The sequence below is a fragment of the Schistocerca serialis genome, chromosome 5 (assembly GCF_023864345.2).
Source record: "Schistocerca serialis cubense isolate TAMUIC-IGC-003099 chromosome 5, iqSchSeri2.2, whole genome shotgun sequence".
NCBI classification, from domain to species: Eukaryota; Metazoa; Arthropoda; class Insecta; order Orthoptera; family Acrididae; genus Schistocerca; species Schistocerca serialis.
The window spans coordinates 402,626,813-402,647,470 of NC_064642.1; the positions used below are offsets into that span (position 1 = coordinate 402,626,813).

Below are 20,658 nucleotides of genomic sequence, written 5' to 3' on the forward strand. Positions count from 1 at the left end.
CAGGATCTCTCCAGTCCTTTTCCATCACTCCTCTTCTTTCCCTTTCAACTCTTCTGCCTGAATAAGGAGCCACTGGCTCCAAAAGCTTGCATAATTATAAACATTTTTTATGTGTGTGTTCTGCCACCGCTTGGTGACTAGATTTTTTTATCCATCCAGTTATATTATACAGTCAAAAATGGATATTTTCATTGTTTAATGTTTCTTATTGCCTTATTCATATGCACCTATGGCTCTCCTCCTTTGTTTGGCCCTGAAGTATGTTGTCATCAGTCTCATTTTGTGTCCTCAACGAAGTTCAGTTAATCTTTCCTCATTTTTATTTGTCCTCTGGTGTGCTGAATATTCGCCTACTATTCCCTTACGTTCCCCTCCGGTCTGTACATTACAGTAGTGGAAATCAGTATAAAGGCAGGGTTTCTACAACAGTAATAGTACAATGTCTGTAGCATACTGTATTGAATTTGACATGAAAGGAGTAGATACATGTAAGACATAAACAATTATCACGAAATTACATAGTTTCTTTCATGACATGAGTACCAAAATAAGGTGTTTGTATTTCATGGTTAGAAACTGTCCTGTTGTGTTATTGCATTGTTGGTACTTTGTCCGATTTCCATTCCTCACAATTACCTCAAAAATTCTCTTCTGCGTCAATTTTGTTAGGTTTTGTAGTTCTTACAGTGAAACTGTTGCCCCCTCTTCTCGTATCGCACTTTTCAGCTCACGTACGACCTCAGAGTGCCTTCTATTATGATAAACATGCCTTGCAAGTATTCCCCAAAGGTTTTCCATGAGGTTCATATCTGGACTACGTGCAGGCCAGGGCAAGACAGATATCTTTACCTTCAAATGATTTTTTGGTTGCAGCAGGAACATGCACAAATGTATTATCTTGTTGGAACATTAGACTTCTGTTCCCTAGGTCCTCATACATTCTAATCAGTTATGTCCCTAGCATCTCAGTGTGCATGTTAGAGTTCATTGTAGTGTTCAATCAACAAATGCACGATTTTCCTTTAGTGCAGAAGGCTGCCCAAATCATAACACTTCCACCACCAAAATTTTTGCTCATTCTTACCTGTGCTCTGTTCTCTGATCATGCCAATAGTACTGAAATTCATCAAGCCCATATAAATTAAACTACTTCTCTTCAGTGAAAATCACTCTATCCAATTGTACGCCCAATCTACTGAAATTATCAATTGCTGTGCTTGAACAGTTCAACTTCTTGGTTATTTGATGGTTAGAGAGGCCCATTTCCATGTACACACTGATTCTTGCTTTTTCATCTCGTAATCACTGTTTTACATGTGGCATTCTACAGTCCTGGTTTATGCACACAACACACACTGTCACTAATGGTGTCTGTTTCCTTTCTGCAGTAAAGGCACATGTGCACACACTAACAACACAAAGAGCCAACTGCCTTTATAATGAGTTTCACCCTCTACTACCTGAATTGCTGGTATACTGTACTACTGACATTAAATGCAATACCATTTGACTGTGTTTGTCAGTATACTGGATTTGATACTATTACATGTAAACTGTGTACAACTGTTCGAGCTGACAATGTTAATTTTCCTACAAATATCCATGCCTTTATACTGATTTCCACTACTCTATAATTGCCTATGATTATCTTCATTTGTCTGTGAGGTGTGCTTTTCAGTACAGTCCTATTCCCTATATATGTGAGTGAGCTTCCATATAATATTCATCAGGCAGAGTTGGCACTTTCTGCAGACAACATTAGTGTTATAATAAATCTTATTAGAGGGAAAGCAACAGACGGAATTGTTAATGATGTTTGATAAATTATTAATTAGTTCTCCAAAAACAGACTTGCCTGAAATTTTGAGAAAACACACAAAACTACATTCAGTTATGCACAACAAACAGAGTCATACCAACAATTCATGCAGCACATGAACAGGAGTTAGCAAGCAGGGTAGAATGTTCCAAATTTCTGGGTGTACATATAGATGAAAACTTGAACTGAGAGAAGCATATTACTGCACTGCTCAAACAATTATGTTCAGCTACTTTTACTCTTCATACAATTGCTAGTCTTGGAAACAAACAAATCAACCTCCTAAAGTATTTTGCATATTTCCTCTCAATTACAGCTCATGGAATAATTTTCTGGGATTACTCATCACTTGGATACAAAGCACTGAGTGCTCAAAAGTAAGCAGTATGTGACGTTCACTCGCAATCATTTTGTATGTATCTCTTCATGTAGTTAGGCATTTTAACTGCTCTTTTGCAATACATGCAGGATGTAAAAAGACTATGCATATAAAAGTTTAGAGTATTTATAGGAGGTTAAAAAGAAACAAATTCTTGTGCGACAAAAATGTTACATGTGCACTGTTTCCCCACTAGAGTCCATGAAGGTTTTGATAATAGCGATGTTCAGAAATGCTGTTGAAACTGCCACGTGATGGAAACTGTTTTAGGGATGTTGGTGGAGATGTTGTCTGTTTACATTAATGCACAACTGACACCTGGGTGCTGATCATTTTGTAACATGCTCAAAACAACCAAGTATTTCACGAATAATGACTGCACTTTCAGCCAAAGAGGCAACCAGCTCTTCTCTCTTGGTATCTTGTACACCAAGTGCTTCATCTCCCCACAACAAAAGAAGTCCATAGGTCAGCAACATCTCTAAAACAATATTCATCACATGGCAATTTGAACACTGTCTCTGAACATCACTAGCATCAAAACCTCCATGAACACCTAACAGAGAAACTGTGCACCTGTGACATTTTCATCGCTCAAGAAAAGTATTTGTTTTTCTCTCCTCTAAATACACCATAATTTTGTGTACATATAGTTTTTTACACATTATATATTTACTAACAAAATTCATTTTAGTAATCAATCACACTTTGACAAGTTACACACTACCTAGCTGTCAGAACTTTCAGATGGACGTACACAAAGATTGAGGGGTAGGTGTAAAAGAAAGTAGGTCAGAGATGAGACACTGGTAAGCAATATGTCAGCTTCGGTCCTGAGATGATAAGGACACAGTGAGGAGTAAAGATACACCAGGGACAAGAGAGATGAACAGTGCTACTAAGAACTAGGAAATGGAACAAAAGTCATAATAAATGCAGTATAAAGGATGTCCAAGGATGAATATCAATATTCATGGATGTAACAGGAATGACCATGTGAAGCAAAAATGTAAAGTAAACATGGGTTCTAAAATGCATACCTTAACACCCACGAGCATTACTTCATCACCGATATTGTGAAACAATGCACTTCTACTGCAAGCTCTTTGCTTTCCATATTTTGAGAGATGGCAGTGTGGCACAAAAAATATAGTTCACTGAATATCGGCTCTAAATAGAATACCTCAAGAGCTTCTTCTGTGGAGGAAGTGCTCATAACTCTTAAGGTATGCATTTTAGAGCCCATGTTTAATGCACAATTTTTTTCTTATTTTGATCCATACATCCTTCTCCCAAAATATGGAAAGCAAAGTGATTGAAGACGAAGAAGTGGTCATAGCACTTAATGCATTTTAGAGTCCATGTTTAATAGACGTTATGCTTTGAAAGATCATTCGTGCCATGTTGCTGAAGGTTGACCATTCCTCCTAGAACACCCTGTATGTGTATATATAATAAAAAGTATAAATAAGAAAGAGAGGAGGGATATGATAATGGAGATCAAGCACAGGAGTCGCTGGATGGAATGATGTGACATTTGTATGTGTGTATCAGCAGTACTACAGATTTCACCTCCTGAGGGTATGAACTGGATAGTAATTCTATCTCATAATTTATGTCTGTTTAATTGAATTCTCCTTTCATAGAATTACATGAAAATCTTCTGCACAAATTGGATGAAAAGATGTGCACAAAAATACCTGGATTGCAGAAGGAAAATTTTGTAATTTGTGTGGATGATGCACCTGCCCACAAAAGTGTTTTGGCAATGAGAAGAAGTAAAGTATATAGTGTACAAACTGTTGGTACATATACTATATTCACTGAATTTGGTAACCTCTGAATCTTTCTATTCCAATGTCTAAAGAAATTCATGTTTTGACAATGTTTTGAATTTACTAAAGAGATACAGCAGTGGTAGGCAGGTATTTTGTAGACACACTAAAATTGCACTTCAGGGGGTGAATATATGCAGTGGAAAAATCTTACAAAGTTCATTAATAAAAAAGTTGACTGCCCAAAAAAAGGCATAAAAAATACAGTCTTTGCTGACAGAATGAGGAACTTCCTTCTTGGCCTCATACAGGGAAGTAACAATGGAATAACAGCGAAGAGACAAAATCCAAAATAATAATGAGCAGTAGATGCTCAGTTTGACAAAAATGGGAATGACGGATATAAACAGAACAGAAATGCTTAGGAAATACAAGCAACAATGTAACTATTCTGACCGTAGATGGGCCAACTGGGCCTGATCGACAGTCATGTCATCCATCAGCCAATGGCATCATGTGAATGCAAATTGGATGGAGGGGGGAGGGAGAAGGGGGGGCGGGGGGAGTTCTCATCATCACACTCCTGACCATTGTCATGTTAGCAGATACCACTACTACTCAACCAAGTATCTTCTCATCTGACAGAGTGCACCCCATTCCAGTCCTCGCCTCAAGAAAAATTCCCTGGCAATACTGGGAATCAAACCCTTGTCCCCCATGTGGCAGTCAGCTACATTTACCACTCAGCTCCAAGGCCGACAAGAAATACAAGGATCTAATGGACATTAAAAGTCTGTCATTTCAAAACGGATATAGGAAGAAAATAGAGGAGAGTGCAGCAAGAAGTATAACAATAATTAGAAAGTGACAGGAAAAATCAGGGGGAGAGAAAAATGAGGAAAAAAGAATGAATGGCTTTGTACATAAAGGGACAACAGAATACTGACAGAAACATAGGTATAGACACAAAGAAAGAATGGCAATTTAGAAGAAAATAAATAAAAGAGAGGAAAAGGATGTCATTGGACAAGAAACAAGGAATGAAGAAAATTACGATTAGTGGAAGGTAACTGAGCAGTATGTGTTCATGAGCTGTCTCCCATATTTGAACATCATATACATAGGTGTTGGAAGAGATTGTTCACATAATTTCTGCAGGGGAACAGGACACCAATGCCCTCCTGTTACATTCCACAGCATGCTCCACTGTTGCTACTGTTTATATTTTGACCTCCATTTAGATCAATAATTTACATACATTTATCAACTAGATGTGTTGCCAACAACACTGCTTCTTATCGCACTGTGTAAATAATCACTTGCTCAAATCGGAATGCTGGCAGATAATATAGTATTTCCAGAAGTCAAGTCACAATTTCTGTATTTCGAGCCAGGTACTCATTCTGGTAATTCCTTTCATCACCTATACATAACCATGAACCAGTAAATTTTTCACCTTGGATGTTTATATTTGCACTGTGATTAGTGTGAATATATTGGAAAGGTCTCATACTTGTTCTACTGGGCAGTATTATCATAGTTTTCACTAAATAAGATGATAGAATGTTTCATTACAGTTAAAATGTCTCCAAAATTTTTTAATGAAGGGTAGCAAAATTTAAATAGCAACCATGTCCCTAAAATCCAGAAACCAGTGTAAAAACTGTTCATTTGAGCAAAGTATCACTGTCTAAACTGCTTAGGTATAGAATTCATAAATACATGGCCTTGTTCCTGCCATGTAACTGACACAGAAGTAGCATAAAATTAATTATACAGCGTGATTTTTCCACTGCGTTCAAACTCTAGGGTTTGACAAATGAGAGGACACAGAACAAAAAAGTTATAGTGAGCTTATGTTCAGAATTGCATAGGTTCCATGGCAGAGACTATTTATTCAACCATACTTTGTTACTGAGACTGCAGTCTAATATGCACTGTACCATGCAGCCACAGCTACAGTATACATGACTTCCTCCTAAAGGATGGTACTGTTCGTCATATGCCGTGCCCTAACACTGTCTTCTGCCATAGTAATCGGTAATGTTGTATTTGATTCACTTCTCTTGCTGACTCATGACTCACCTTGTAATGGATGTGATACAGTGTTGTACACAATGGTTCCATATTCCAGTCAAGAGCTTGTCGACATAGTGTTTATGTATGGAAAGACAAATGGCAATGGGTGGCGGGCAGCAAGGTTGTATCAAGAGACCTATCCCTGCTGACAACAACCACAGCATTCATTGTTTGTGACAGTGCTTCACTTTTTCTCTGAGACTGAGTCATTTCAGTAAGCAGGAAACCATAAAGGATGTACCCAAAATGTTCTGACACCTGACTTGGATGAAAATGTGATTAACAATGTGGAAGGCAGCTGCCATGTCAGTGCAAGGCAGTTGGCCCATGAGTACAGAGTAAGCCAGAGGACTATGTGGAATATTCTCCATGACAATTGCTACAAGCCTTATCACTTGCAGCATGTGCAGGGCTTACTAGCGACTGACTTTCCACATCAGGAGCAATTTTCTCTCTGGTTTCTTCACCAGGCAACCTTGATTCTTGCATTTGTGTCATCCATCCTATTAATAGCTGAGTGGTATCTCCAACTTTCATAACATTCATCTACGGGATAGTATGCAGAACCTCCATGGTATGGTGACAGCGAATCATCAGCATTGGTGCAGCAGGAGTGTGTGGGCTGGGATAACTGGCGGTAGTATTTTGGGGCCAGTCTTCCTTCCAAGTCGCCTAACAGACTGGAACTATTGGTGTTCCTTGTGGATGACTTTGATTCCTGCTTGAAGAAGTGCCATTGATGATTCGAAGGGTTATGTGGCTGCTACATGATGGTGCTCCAGCCCATTTCACTGTTAGCATCCGGACGCATCTCAATTATGTCTTCCCTGGTCAATCGATTGGATGAGGGGGTCCAGTTGCATGGCCCGCTCATTCATTCACTGGATCTCAACAAGTGCAATTTCTGGTTATGGGGTCATCTCAAAAGTATTGTGAATGCAGAGCCCATTCCAGACATGAGACACTGGAGCAGCATATTCATGCTGCCTTTGACATTGTTCGGATGCAGCCTGGCCAATGTGAATGTGAGAGACAGAACATGCTACAGCACATACACACGTGTTGAGGCACATGGAAACCATCTTCAACACATACTATAGCTGTGGCTTTGTAGTACAGTGTGTATTAGACTGCAGTCTCTGTAACAATGTATGATTGAATAAATTGTCTCTAGTATGGAAACCATGTATATTCAGACATAACTTCATTAGACAATTTTTGTTCCGTATCCTCTCATAGTTTGTACACAATGGAAGAAATCAACCTGTATAAAAATTTATTATAACAGAATTGTTAACAGCAACAGCAGATAATGTGTGTGCTCATAATATTACCTGCTACAGATGCATGTGGTGTTTGTCCAGTATTTACATTAAGGAATGTTCCAGTACCCAAAGTAACCTTTGCATCCCCTCTGCTAAAGCAGCATGACCCAAATGTTGATGCTGCCTGATCAGCAATCTGTATAACAGGTGAGTGATACCAAATAAAAATTAAATAGCAGAAAATGTTTGATTAAATCTGTAAAAATTATGTGTCAGTTATACATATCAAAACTGACGTGTGTAATCTGAGTAAAACTGATTTAGATACAGATCACTAAGAATCTAACAGAGTTTATGTAATTAAATGTGCAATGTTCATGTTGATAGAAACTTGAGAAAGAAATTAAATTTAAAATAACTTACTATCAATCACAAAGGCCACTATAGTCATGCTTGTGACATCACTCACTGCAGAACCTGAAATGAAGTATTACCAACCCAGTTTTTGTTATGTGTCTTATAATTCTCATGGAATTTCTTTTGCAATCTTTTTCCTGCAATTACTGGATATGGTGGACAGTTTATGAATAAATGTATGCAACACGGCAGAATTTACTTTTCATTCTCTTAATAAGTTATTTATTAATGCTAAATTTGGTTTGTATAATCAACTTTCTTATATGCACGAAAATCAATGTTGTAACGCGGATCAGTATCCTGTACCAACTAGGGGAAGCATCACAATGTTCCCAAGTGGTAATGATTGGCTTAGAACACCACTGTATGCTTTCTGAATACAGAATTGATAATACAGACTCACTATAGATGTAATCATTTTAATTACCAGAAACTGACTGCTGCTTTGTGCACGATTCCTATTTATAGACATGCATAGCACAGAAATTACAAAATGGTAAAATACAGGTTTATTACATTTTAGACATTAACATGAAAGATAAAAAAGGTGAGAGACAGAAAAATATAACAGGCAGTTATGTTGATTTGTTTGACCAAAAGCTGTACAATTAGAAAATGATACAGTAATAGGTCTTATTTTATGAGAAAAGACGTTTTCATGTACACTTGGATTCCAAAGTTCACCAAGAATTATCTGGTAAATTACATTTCACAAGTTGAATAATTAACAAACAGACATGTTTTTTTTTTTTTTTTAAGTAAAAGTTACATTTTTGCAAACAGAAAAATAATCAGGGGTACAAAACTCTAAATATGGATTTTGGAAAGAATTACATTTTAAGCTTGGAAAATTCTGGAACACAAAAAAATATGAATATAAATAATTTGAGATCTCAAGTTTTGGAAAAAATAAAACTTTTGTTTCAAAGAAAAAAATAAGAGCCTTCAAATTAGCTCTGACAATCTTAAAACCAACAATTTTAGCAGGGTGGCCCCTTGATATGTACCCTGTTTACTGCTGTCGCACTTTATGAACATTTCTTTAAATAAAATGTTACCACATGAATTAAATATAATATTGTTGTTGTCAGCCATTTGTAAACTACACTGAATAATTGGAGAAATTAAACATTTTTAAATGTTTAATGCCAAAGCTGCTATTTACTTACTAGCTGACTAGTTTTAGGTTTGCCCATATTCACAAGCCACCTATTACAGAGAACAAAATTTGTTACTAGTGTATATGTCTAGTGTATACAATAAAGATATCAGGAAAAATATGTTTCATTTGGTAACTACTAACATAATTTGTACTTTGGATATTTTTATTTTATTTTATTTTATTGCAAGTTCTGTTGATCCTGATAGCAATGGAGTTGCAAGGATATGGAACGAATCAGTATTTTTACAATGTTAATAATACAGCAGCACACAATATGGTTAATTCATGACAAAACTCATTGTAACAACATGGGGCACTAGAAGAAATAAAAAACATATTACATACATCAGAATTAACACTTATATGTACACAGTCAGATTAACAATATCAAAGTATTTGAGCAACAATATAACATTACAGCAACAAATAGTTTCATTTATGCTTACATTGCATGGCTAACTTGGTTGTATGATAAAAACTTGCTCCTAAGTACTAAAAAATTCACTAATTGAATGACTTTTGTATTAGGTATTACTTCAGTTTGCTCTTCAACTTTGGTGTTTCAGAAGCAAGACTCTTAATGACACTGGGTAGAGCATTGTAAATTTTGATGCGTGTACAATTTACTCCTTTCTGTACAAGGGTATAGTTTGACTGGTTACTATCAAATTCATCTTTTGATCTTGTGTTGTGACCACGATATTCACTATTGGTGTTGAAGAGAGAGTGGTTTTTATTAATGAAACATACAAGGGAGTATATGAGCTGAAATATCGTTGTAAATACCTGTAGTTTCCTAAAGAGACTCCTGCATAAGTGCATTGGTTGCACACCACTCATATGTACTTCTGAGCAATAAAAACTTTTTTTGCCAAGGGCTGGTTGCCCCAAAAGATGATTCCGTAAGCCAAAAGTGGCTGGAAACATTGAAAATAATCAGCTCTTATGGCTTCCTTATGTGTGGTTGATGCAATTTTGCGTAAGGCAAATGTTGCAGAATTTAGCCATTTTTCTATATCTAGGACATGGTTGGACCAATTTAGCTTGCAGTCTATGTACAACATCCAGAAACTTAGCTGAGTCGACTTGCTTTATTTGTTCCAGAATGAGATTTTCACTCTGCAGCGGAGTGTGCGCTGATATGAAACTTCCTGGCAGATTAAAACTGTTTGCCGGACCAAGACTTGAACTCGGGACCCCTGCCTTTCGCGGGCAAGTGCTCTACCAACTGAGCTACCCAAGCACGACTCATGCCCCATCCTCACAGCTTTACTTCTTTATTTGTTGTCCATTACATTCTATATTTATATCCCCCAGTTCTTTATGTGCCACGAGAAACTGTGCATAATGAGGTTTTTTTTTATATTTAGAGAGAGTCCATTACAGTTAAACCATTTCAGAATGTCATCGAATGCATTGTTCACAGATGTTTCCCGGTTGTTTCCTGTTGCTTTGTCAACTAGAAGAGAATTATCATCAGCAAATATGGTGAAATTGCTCAATGATGTCATGTAGTATGGGAGGTCATTTATACGCATATCAAAAAAAGTTTTGCATCACCCTGGTTCCCAGAACTCCTGAAGACAGATGTCGACTGTGGATATTGTATCACAGACACAGTCCCTCTGACTGTTCACATATGACACGAAACCCACCCAAACAGGAGGAACAGGCCTAGTACTTTGTCTGACATCTTCATGGTGAATGTGGAAAATATATTTGACCTGTTGCTTCAGTTAGAAGCTGGAGAGCCTCAAGCAGTTGCAGGTGTATACGGGGCACAACAAACGTTCAGCAGCAAATTGAAAAGTAAGAATGTAGGGAAATCAGTAAAGAGAAAGAAAGTGTTGTTGTTAGGTGGTTCCCATGCAAGAGGTGTTGGTCAACTTTTGCAGGATGAACTAGGATCAGAATACCAGGTCACCAATGTTTTTAAACCTAGTCCTGTCTGGAGCAGGTGACAGATGATTTAGGATCACTTTGCGTGGATTTTCCTGGGTGGGACAGGTAATAGTATTGACAGAGAGCCTGGGTACAGTATAGAGTGTGACATGGCAAAGATTGCATCAGCATCGAAGCATATTAGTGTTGAGTTTGTATGTGTTCTTGGGTGCCATGACCGACCTCATTTGAACTCTTCCGTCAAGAGAGTTAATTTGGAGTTGGATCGGTTGCTTATGTCGGGTGCACAGTCACACATTGGTGTGGTTCCTGTTGATTCTCTCAATAGGTGGGATTATACTAGGCATGGCCTTCACCTCAACAGGAAAGGGAAGGGAAGGGAAGGGTAAACTGGCTGGGAAAATAGCAGGAAAGTTGGGGGGTGGGGGTGGGGGGGGGGGGGGTGGGGGGGGGGAGTAACTGTCATGAGTGATAAAATACCAGTGGTTATAGGGTTCAGAAAAGACCGTTTTTTTAGGGTAGGGAGGACAGAAAGAAACCAAATTTTAAGAGAGGTTAGGAGTGAGACAAGCCTTCAGTTTGAGAAAGAAACCAAAAAACATAATTCTAGCTTATTACATCGGCATAAACAGCTATCGGTTAAGAATTTTCAACAGTCGTCAGATATTTCAATTCTACCCAATATTAACTCAGTCAGTGTGAAATGTCAGCTATCTTTATTGCATCAAAATGTTTGAGGGCTGAGAAATAAAATTAATGAATTAATTGTCTGCATAGACGAGTTAGAGTCTTCAAACCCAACTGACAATCTGCCTCTCCAAACATCATGTGACCACTGGTATAGAACTTTTAAGTGTTACAGGGTTTAGGTTAGCATTTCACTTTTGTAAAGCAGAAATGGAGAAAGGAGGAGTTGCCACATTCATCAGAAACTGTCATAAATTTAAGAACATAGACATTCACAAATTTTGCCGAGTACAGCATATGGAAGCATCTGCAACAGAAGTAGAATTTCACAAAAATCCTTCATACTATTAAGTGTATACTGAGAACCTGCAGGTAACTTTAATCTGTTCATAAACCACCTTGAAGCTGTACTGGCCCATTTAACTACCAAAAACAAAGAAATAGTATTTGCTGGTGATTTCAATGCAGATTTCCTTAAAGACTCTCCCAATAAGAACTTCTTTGAGTTAGTAACACTATCATTCAACTTAATTCCCACTGTAAAGTTCCCCACTAGGGTAACCAATTGATCACAAACAGCCATTGATAATACCTTTATAGAAAACTCCAATGAACAAAATTATATTACAAAACCAATAGTCATTGCACTCTCAGATCATGACATGCAGTTCCTTCTGTTAAATGTTAATATTGAACAGGATATAAAATCTGTTAAATCTGAGGTCAAGAGGGTAATCAATAACCCAAAAATTGATTATTTTAGGGCACTCCTCAGAGGCATTCACTGGACTGATGTTTACTGTGCTCATGGCATGAATGAAAAATATAACACTTTTGCTAATAAAGTGCTTACCTTATTTGAACACTGTTTTCCCCCAAAACTAATGAAGGTTAGAGCAAAGTCCACAAAGAAACCATGGATTACTCAAGGAATAGGGGTATCTTGTAAAACAAAAATAAAACTGTATCTGTCAATCCGAAACAGTTCTGATGTTGATGCTAAAGCACATTACAAGAAATACCGCAAAATATTAAAGACTATAAAATGGACATCAAAGCAAATATATTACAAGGAAAAGATAGTCATATCAGATAAGAAAATAAAGACAATGTGGAATATAGTGAAGGAGGAGACCAGTAGAACCAGACATGAAGAGGGACAAATAGCATTAAGAGTAAATGATACATTGGTGACAGATGTGTATAGCATTGCAGAACTTTTTAACAAACATTTTATAACTGTTACTGAAAATATGGCGTTGTCAGTTTCTGTTGATGCTGCTATGGAATACCTCAGACCAGACATTTCAAGTAACTTCCATAATATGAATTTGACCCTCACTACCCCAGCAAAAATAATGTCCATCATAAAATCTTTAAAATCAAAGACATCTAGTGGGTATGATGAAATATCAAAAGAGTTAATTAAAGAATGTGATTCTGAGTAAGTAACATATTAAGCTATCTGTGTAACCAGTCGTTTATCAGTGGAATATTTCCTGAATTGTTGAAATATGCTGAAGTTAAGCCACTATTTAAGAAGGGAGATAAAAAAATGACATCAAATTTCTGTCCAATTTCACTTTTGCCAGCATTCTCAAAAATTTTAGAAAAAGTAATGTACAATTGGCTTTATAACCATCTTATCTTAAATAACATACCGTCAAAGTCGCAGTTCGGATTTCTAAAGGGTTCTTATATTGAGAAGGCTATCTACACTTACAGTGAACATGTGCTTAATTCGTTAGACAAAAAATTGCAAGAAACTGGTATATTTTGTGATCAGCCAAAGGCATTTGTCTGTGTAAATCACAATATCCTTTTAAGTAAATTAGAATATTATGGTGTAACAGGAAGTGCTGCAAATTGGTTCAAATCTTATATCTCTGGCAGGAAACAAAGGGCGTTATTAGGAAAGAGACATGTATTAAGCTATCAGTCATCATCCAACTGGGAACTAATTACATGTGGGGTCCCACAAGGTTCCATTTTAGGCCCTTACCTTTTCTTGTGTATATCAATGACCTTTCATCAGTAACATTACCAGAAGCCAAGTTTGTTTTGTTTGCCAATGATACAAACATTGCAATAAATAGCAAATCAAGTGTAGTCTTAGAAAGATCGACTAATAAAATATTTGTGGACATTAATCACTGGTTCCTAGCCAATTCTTTGTCACTAAACTTTGAAAAACACACTACATGCAGTTCACAACATATAAGGGGTGTTCCATGAGTATATGCCTGACATACGATGACAAGCAGATAGAAGAAGTGCACAATGTTAAATTCTTGGGATTACAGCTCGATAATAAATTCAACTGGGAGGAGCAAACTACAGAACTGCTGAAGCGTCTTAACAAATCTCTGTTTGCAATGCGAAAAAGCTGGCATACTATGCTTTTCAATAACTTCCCAGCAGCCATAAAAAGCTTAACAACCAATGAAATTCAGTTTAAGAGAAGCCTAAAGGAAAGTACGATATAACTTCTGCACAATTTCAGTGCAGTAATGTGTTCATTGTAAGTAAGTATTATAGTAGTTCTATTACATGTTTATTACCTTATAAATAAAAAAAAAACTTTTTTATTTTAATTTCAGTGCATTAGTGTTTGTAAAATGATTCTTTCATATAGTGTTCATTAAAAAAAATTATGATCATTCCACTTGGAACATGTGAAATGGTACATTAGCTTATTTCTTTTAGTTGTAAATATTTGTCATGTATTATTGTTTTTCTGGCATGTTCTACATCCTGGAGGAACTCCTCACTATGGATCAGTTGGAATGAAAGTAAATCTAATCTAATTAATCTTGTAAATGACTTCCTTCAGGATAATGACATTGTTTGACTAGAGTGGCCAGCATGTTCTCCAGACATGAGCCCTATCAAACATGCCTAGGAGAGATTGAAAATGGCTCTTTATGGACGACATGATCCACCAACCACTCTGAGGGATCTACGACAAATCGCCATTGAGGAGTGGGACAATCTGAACCAACAATGGCTTGATGAAGTTGTGGATAGTATGCACAATGAATACAGACATGCATCAATGCAAGAGGACATGCTACTGGATATTAGAGGTACTGATGTGTACAGCAATCTGGACCACCACCTCTGAAGGTCTCGCTGTATGGTGGTATAACATGCAATGTGTGGTTTTCATGGGCAATAAAAAGGGCGGAAACGATGTTTATGGTGATCTCTGTTCCAATTTTCTGTACAAGTTCCGGAACTCTCGGAACCTAGGTGATGCAAAACTTTTTTTGGTGTGTGTAAATATAAGAAACAGTATGGGTCCCAGTACTAAACCTTGAGGCACTCCAGTGTTGATTGTGCCCCACTAGGATAAAGCTGGGATTCCACTACTGTCAGAAATTATTACCCTTTGTTTCCTATCTGTAAGGTAGGATTTAATCCATGTTCCCATTATTCCACTTAACCCATAGTAGCCTCCTTTATTTAACAGAACTTCATGGTTGACACAGTCAAAAGCTTTGGATAGGTCACAAAGGATTCCAATTGGTGCCAATTTTATGTTAAGAGATTCGAGAAATGATCAGTGAAAAAGCAAATAGCATCATCAATTGATAGGCCTTATACTTTCTGGTATTATGTTAACTGATATGCATAATATACATTTCTCTTAATTGTGGTACCTTCATTATCCAGAATGATGTGATACAAGTGACAACTATATATTATATGTAATGGAGAATTTGTACTCACTGGATTACCTGGTGTCTCATGCTCTCTTATTTAATGTAGGTGCCATAATAATTTTGACAGATGTTGATGTGAATAATTTTTATTGTAAGCTCTTATATAATTTCTGATGCATTCAGTTTACTTCATGATGTACTAATATCATTGACTATATTCAGAGTGAGAGACAGTGTTTCATCACATCACAGTAGTATAATACATTTTCCATTTCCCTTTCAAGACTGTTTAACAGGAAAATATTGTTTCATTCATGTTTCATAGTCATTCACATAAGAACATAACAATACTATGGTATGTGGATCCCATTGACACACAAATGAAACAATATGTTTCCTATTACACAGTGCTGAAAAGGAAATGAATTTTTTTTTATACAACTGTGATGTGATGGAACACTGTCTCTCATACTGAAGACATTGAGTGGTGATAACACATCACACAGTAAACTGAATACATCAGAGATTATATAAGGCCTTATCATAAAATTCTTTGTATAAACATCTGTCAAAATCATGACCATTAACATAATATAGTATAATAAGGTTTAAATACAATTGTGACATCTTTTAATGCAGACCTGAGTAACATTTAATTGTGATGACATTAATAGAACTGTCCACTCCAAACACATCCTAAATACAGAATACATAAGTACTTACCCTGTGAACCATATTATCATCAGTACCTTAATATTCCACATTTGACACATCTATTCACAAAAAATTTTGTTCTTTGTAAGAGATGGGCTTGTAAAAATGGGGACAGCCCGAAACTAGTCAGCCAGTAAATAAATAGCAGCTTTGGTGATAAACATTTAGAGATGTCTTTTCTTCAACATTTGAGAGCTGCAAGAAGCAATACACTGAAAACATTTATATGTTAATACTAAAGTTTCATAAAATATAGCTTAAGTAGAGATTTAACAATTTTAGGTACACATTATGTGTACGCTGGAAAACAAAAATAATACTCATTTATTTAAGAAGCAGAATTAGAGCAAGTGAAGTGATGCAATCTGCTACATCTCAAAGGTAATACATTGCTGAAAATTGAAATTGCAACACCAGAAAAGATAATGAAATTTTAATTACTGTGCATATAGTACATAAGGAAGAATGATACACAAGGTACAAAATTTAGTAATGCAAACTGTCACCTCTGGCAGCAACAGTGACTCTACCTCAGCTGGGCATCAAGTCAAAGTGAGACTGGATGAGAAATATGGGTAACTCACTCCATGCAGCTTCATTTCTTCATCAATCAGAGTGGCTGGCAGGTGGTGGAATGCTAACTTTTCAGCAGTCCATGTTCATATGTTTTCATTGGATGAGAAACTTCGAGAACATGCTGGCCAGGGTAACTGTAGAACACCCTTGTACCAAGACAGGTCAGGACAGCAGAAGCAACATGCAGACTCACATTATCTTGTTGGAAGATAATGTCATGGAGACCTCCAATATAGGGGACAGCCACCACATTAAATGTCAGAACTGTAATTCCTGCTGTCCAAGTTACCAGCCATGTGAACCAGAGGTGAAAACATTGTGTACCCAATGGCACCATACACCATCACTTATATGCTGAGCCCAAGTTATGATGGTAAATGCAAATTGGCAGATTTCATTCTTCTTGGAGCCTCATAAATGGGTATATTCATCCTGATGATGTATGCAGAATAGGGATTCATCAGAAAAGATATGTGGTATCACTCCTGTGTGCAGTGTTGTGACTGGCTGTACCATTGTCAGCATGCCTCTCTCTGATGACACTGGAAGACAAGTCGCAATAATTTTTGTTGTGCTGACAGTCTGTGGTGCTTCAGACATTGTCACATTGCCCATGTGGATCCTTGTCTTGTTGTAAACAAGTCCACTTCCTGATTCCAGGTACTTGATGTGGACGGAAGACTTGGCACTCCCAAGAAACAATATACCAGTCCTCTCGGACTTATCCATGTGTGGTCAGTGAGATGCTGCATGCTGTTGAGTATGATCCTCTTGAATCCACTGACAGGGCCATTTCGAGAACATTTTTCCACACAAGTGACATATCATTTGATGATCCCCTCTCTCCCCCACAAACATTAGTTGCAGTTCATTGTACTCTTGGTAAGACCTTTAAAAGTGTATCTAAATACAGTGATTGGGAAAACTGGTTGTTTTTTCTTTTAAAATAAGTACTACATTGACACCCCTCTGTAACCGAAATGTATATCTTAATCTTATTCTACTCCTAAATATTAAACCAACAACAACTCATCCCTCCAAAATTTTATATGTACAGGGCAGCAATATGATTTGGCAGTATGACTCAAATTTATTCTATAGGCTTACTGCTTTTTAAAGGGTATTAATCTTGACAGCTTCAGTTTATGACAATTGATTTGTTGGTTCAGAATGTTGAGAAAATGATGTTTTCCTGCCATGAACAAGTCTGTCATCAAGGTATATTGTAAATCATCAGGGTTTGGTGTTGTGTTACCTGCCACTAACAAGGCTTTTCTCTCCATTTGTGACATACCAAAGGGTTGCAATAACTTATGAACTTTGTTATCCTTGCAGTGGGGGGAGCTCAAAATTTTCTGACGATGGAGTTAGTTTTTGTAAGATATCCTCCAAGACACCCATCCCTATCAGCTCCCTTCATTTAGTCGCATTCTTGTTGTGGTAGCAATTGATTTTAGGCCATAGTTCACCCCTCGTGTATCTTTGGTTAGTTTAGAGCAATATTCTTCCCAACCTTTACTTTTCTTCTTATTTTTCAACAGTGGTTTTCATTTTGCAACTATGTGTTTCAGATGTAAGTAATTTTCTAGTGTTAACATTTTTCTTCATTTAGTGCCTAATGGCAATCTTTCATGCAGTCACTGTGTTTTGACATTCCACAAACCACCAAAGGCAAGGTAATTGCTGTAATGGTCTAACTATGGTATGTTCTGTGATTGTTTTTTCACCTCATTTTCTACAGCCTCAAGGCAATCATTGTAGTTACTTCTTAAGTCCCCACTGTTTTCAGTGTCAGATTATATTTCTTCCAATTTGTCTTTCTGACATTCCATTGGTATATGGGTACATGGCTGAAAGGATGCTTTAAACAGGTGTGAGAGGGATTATGATTGGAAAATGATCACAGTTAAGAGTGTCCTGTTGTACATTCCACTGACTGATCTCATCAATGAGTCTGATGCCGACTGGCATTGCTGAGGCAGACTAATGTGAGAGGGGGTTTAATCATTCAGAAGTAAGAGATTTTCTTGAGCCATTAGTTCCATGAATAATCTACAAATCTACTGCTGTGCCTGGAATCCCATGCTGGATAAGGGGCTTTGAAGTTTTGTAGCTGATGTCTGATGTATTATCATTCATAGTGATTCTGTGTTTGGTGCCTTGTTGAGTGACCTAAGAGATAACATTTCCAGGAAAGTATCAATTTGAATTGCACATGCCTCAGTCCTCCTGGTATGTTATTTATATTAACATAAATGCATGTGATACCCCTGCAAATAAGCAGCAGGTCCTCCAAAACCATCTGTTTTTGTCTGCTTGGACAACTTGGTAACTGGGAAATGAGAAATTAGCTTTTGGCAATATCAAGGATTCACTAATTATAAATTGCGGAATAGATTTGGGTTGAGCAGGAACCGTAAGAGAGATTTTATTGCCCTTTGTGAACCTTGCATTCCACTGTAACACTGTATTCCCTGATAATTTTACTGACAAAGGAGGTATGGATGAGTAGCACTGACTTAACCTTTCTTCTGGAAGTTATTTCAGATAGCAAATACTCAATGTTTTGCCTCCCTTCATTCGTTCAAAAATTCATGGAATGAGGTCATCCAGATGTTCAACATTAGTACCTGGTGGTACTGGTTCTCTCATTTACTTTCTTGGGTGTGGTAATGATTGATGTCTATTGCAGTACAACTTAGGCCACCAGGATCATTTTTGTATTGAGCCATGGGTGTATATCTGCAACCATTCTGGTGATTTGCAATTCCACTTCACTGAAGTCATAATTCATTCTCAAGAAAATATGTAATTATTGTATGAAATTCCAAAGCTGATGCAATGGCTGTATGTTCAATGCAGTTTGGGTGTGAGTAGGAATTTTACTGTACAGGTGTTTTCTACAGGTCATCGTGGTAAATCTCATGCATTCCATGAGTAATAGGTATCTGTTTACACAGGTGAGCCTTCCATAGGCATACACAGTTGATGACAATGTATTCTGACTGCTTGTGCATATGATTTTTCTCTGAACAGCTTCAGAAGCATCTCTGACATGTTGTGTAACGCAGTGAATTCATGTATTTGTCAGTGTCGTTCATACCCTGCACATAGTTTCTTGGTTGTTGCCAAGTGTGTCTGTCCACATCTGGTGCAGTATATTGGGTCAGAGCTGCACAGGTGTACAAGTGGGGATTGCCTTACATGGCAAACCATGTACTGTTTGCTTATATGTCCGAACTTCAGACTGTTATAGTAGATTCTAACTGATAACACATATGATGCACTGCAAAATGTTCCCATGCTGACAGAGCTAGTAAGGAAGTTATTTTCCATAAAATATCAGAATACATACACTACTGGCCATTAAAATTGCTAAATGCAGATGATAAACGGGTATTCATTGGACAAATATATTATACTAGAACTGACATGTGATTACATTTTCACGCAATTTTGGTGCATAGATCCCGAGAAATCATTACCCAGAACAACCACGTCTGACCGTAATAATGGCCTTGATATGCCTGGGCATTGAGTCAAATGGAGCTTGGATGGCGTGTACAGGTACAGCTGCGCCTGCAGCTTCAACACGATACCACAGTTCATCATGAGTAGTGACTGGCGTATTGTGAAGAGCCAGTTGCTCGGCCATCATTGACCAGATGTTTTCAATTGGTGAGGGATCTGGAGAATGTGCTGGCCAGGGCAGCAGTCGAACATTTTCTGTAGCCAGAAAGGCCCCTACAGGACCTACAACATGCGGTCGTGCATTATCCTGCTGAAATGTAGGGTTTCGCAGGGATTGAATGAAGGGTAGAGCCACGAGTCGTAACACATATGAAATGTAACATCCACTGTTTAAAGTGCCGTTAATGCGAACAAGAGGTGACCGAGGCGTGTAACCAATGGCACCCCATACCATCACACAGGGGGGATACGCCAGTATGGCGATGACGAATACACGCTTCCATTGTGCGTTCACCACGATGTCGCCAAATATGGATGCGACCATTATAATGCTGTAAACAGAAGCTGGATTCATCCAAAAAAATGATGTTTTGCCATTCATGCACCCAGGTTCGTCGTTAAGGACACCATCATAGGTGCTCCTGTCTGTGATGCGGCGTCAAGGGCAACCACAGCCATGGTCTCCGAGCTGATAGTCCATGCTGCTGCAAATATCATCAAACTGTTCATGCAGATGGTTGTTGTCTT

General features: G+C 37.5%; 1 protein-coding gene across 2 annotated transcripts in view; it reads right to left on the bottom strand.

Annotated features, from left to right (window-relative positions):
* LOC126481310 (putative glycerol kinase 5) overlaps nucleotides 1–20,658 on the bottom strand; it is a 380,514-nt gene that overhangs the window by 76,899 nt on the left and 282,957 nt on the right. For both annotated transcript variants that reach the window (XM_050104967.1, XM_050104966.1), the window contains one exon: nucleotides 7,387–7,513. In XM_050104967.1, coding sequence (XP_049960924.1) covers nucleotides 7,387–7,513 — 127 coding nt within the window. The remainder of the gene's footprint in view (nucleotides 1–7,386; nucleotides 7,514–20,658) is intronic.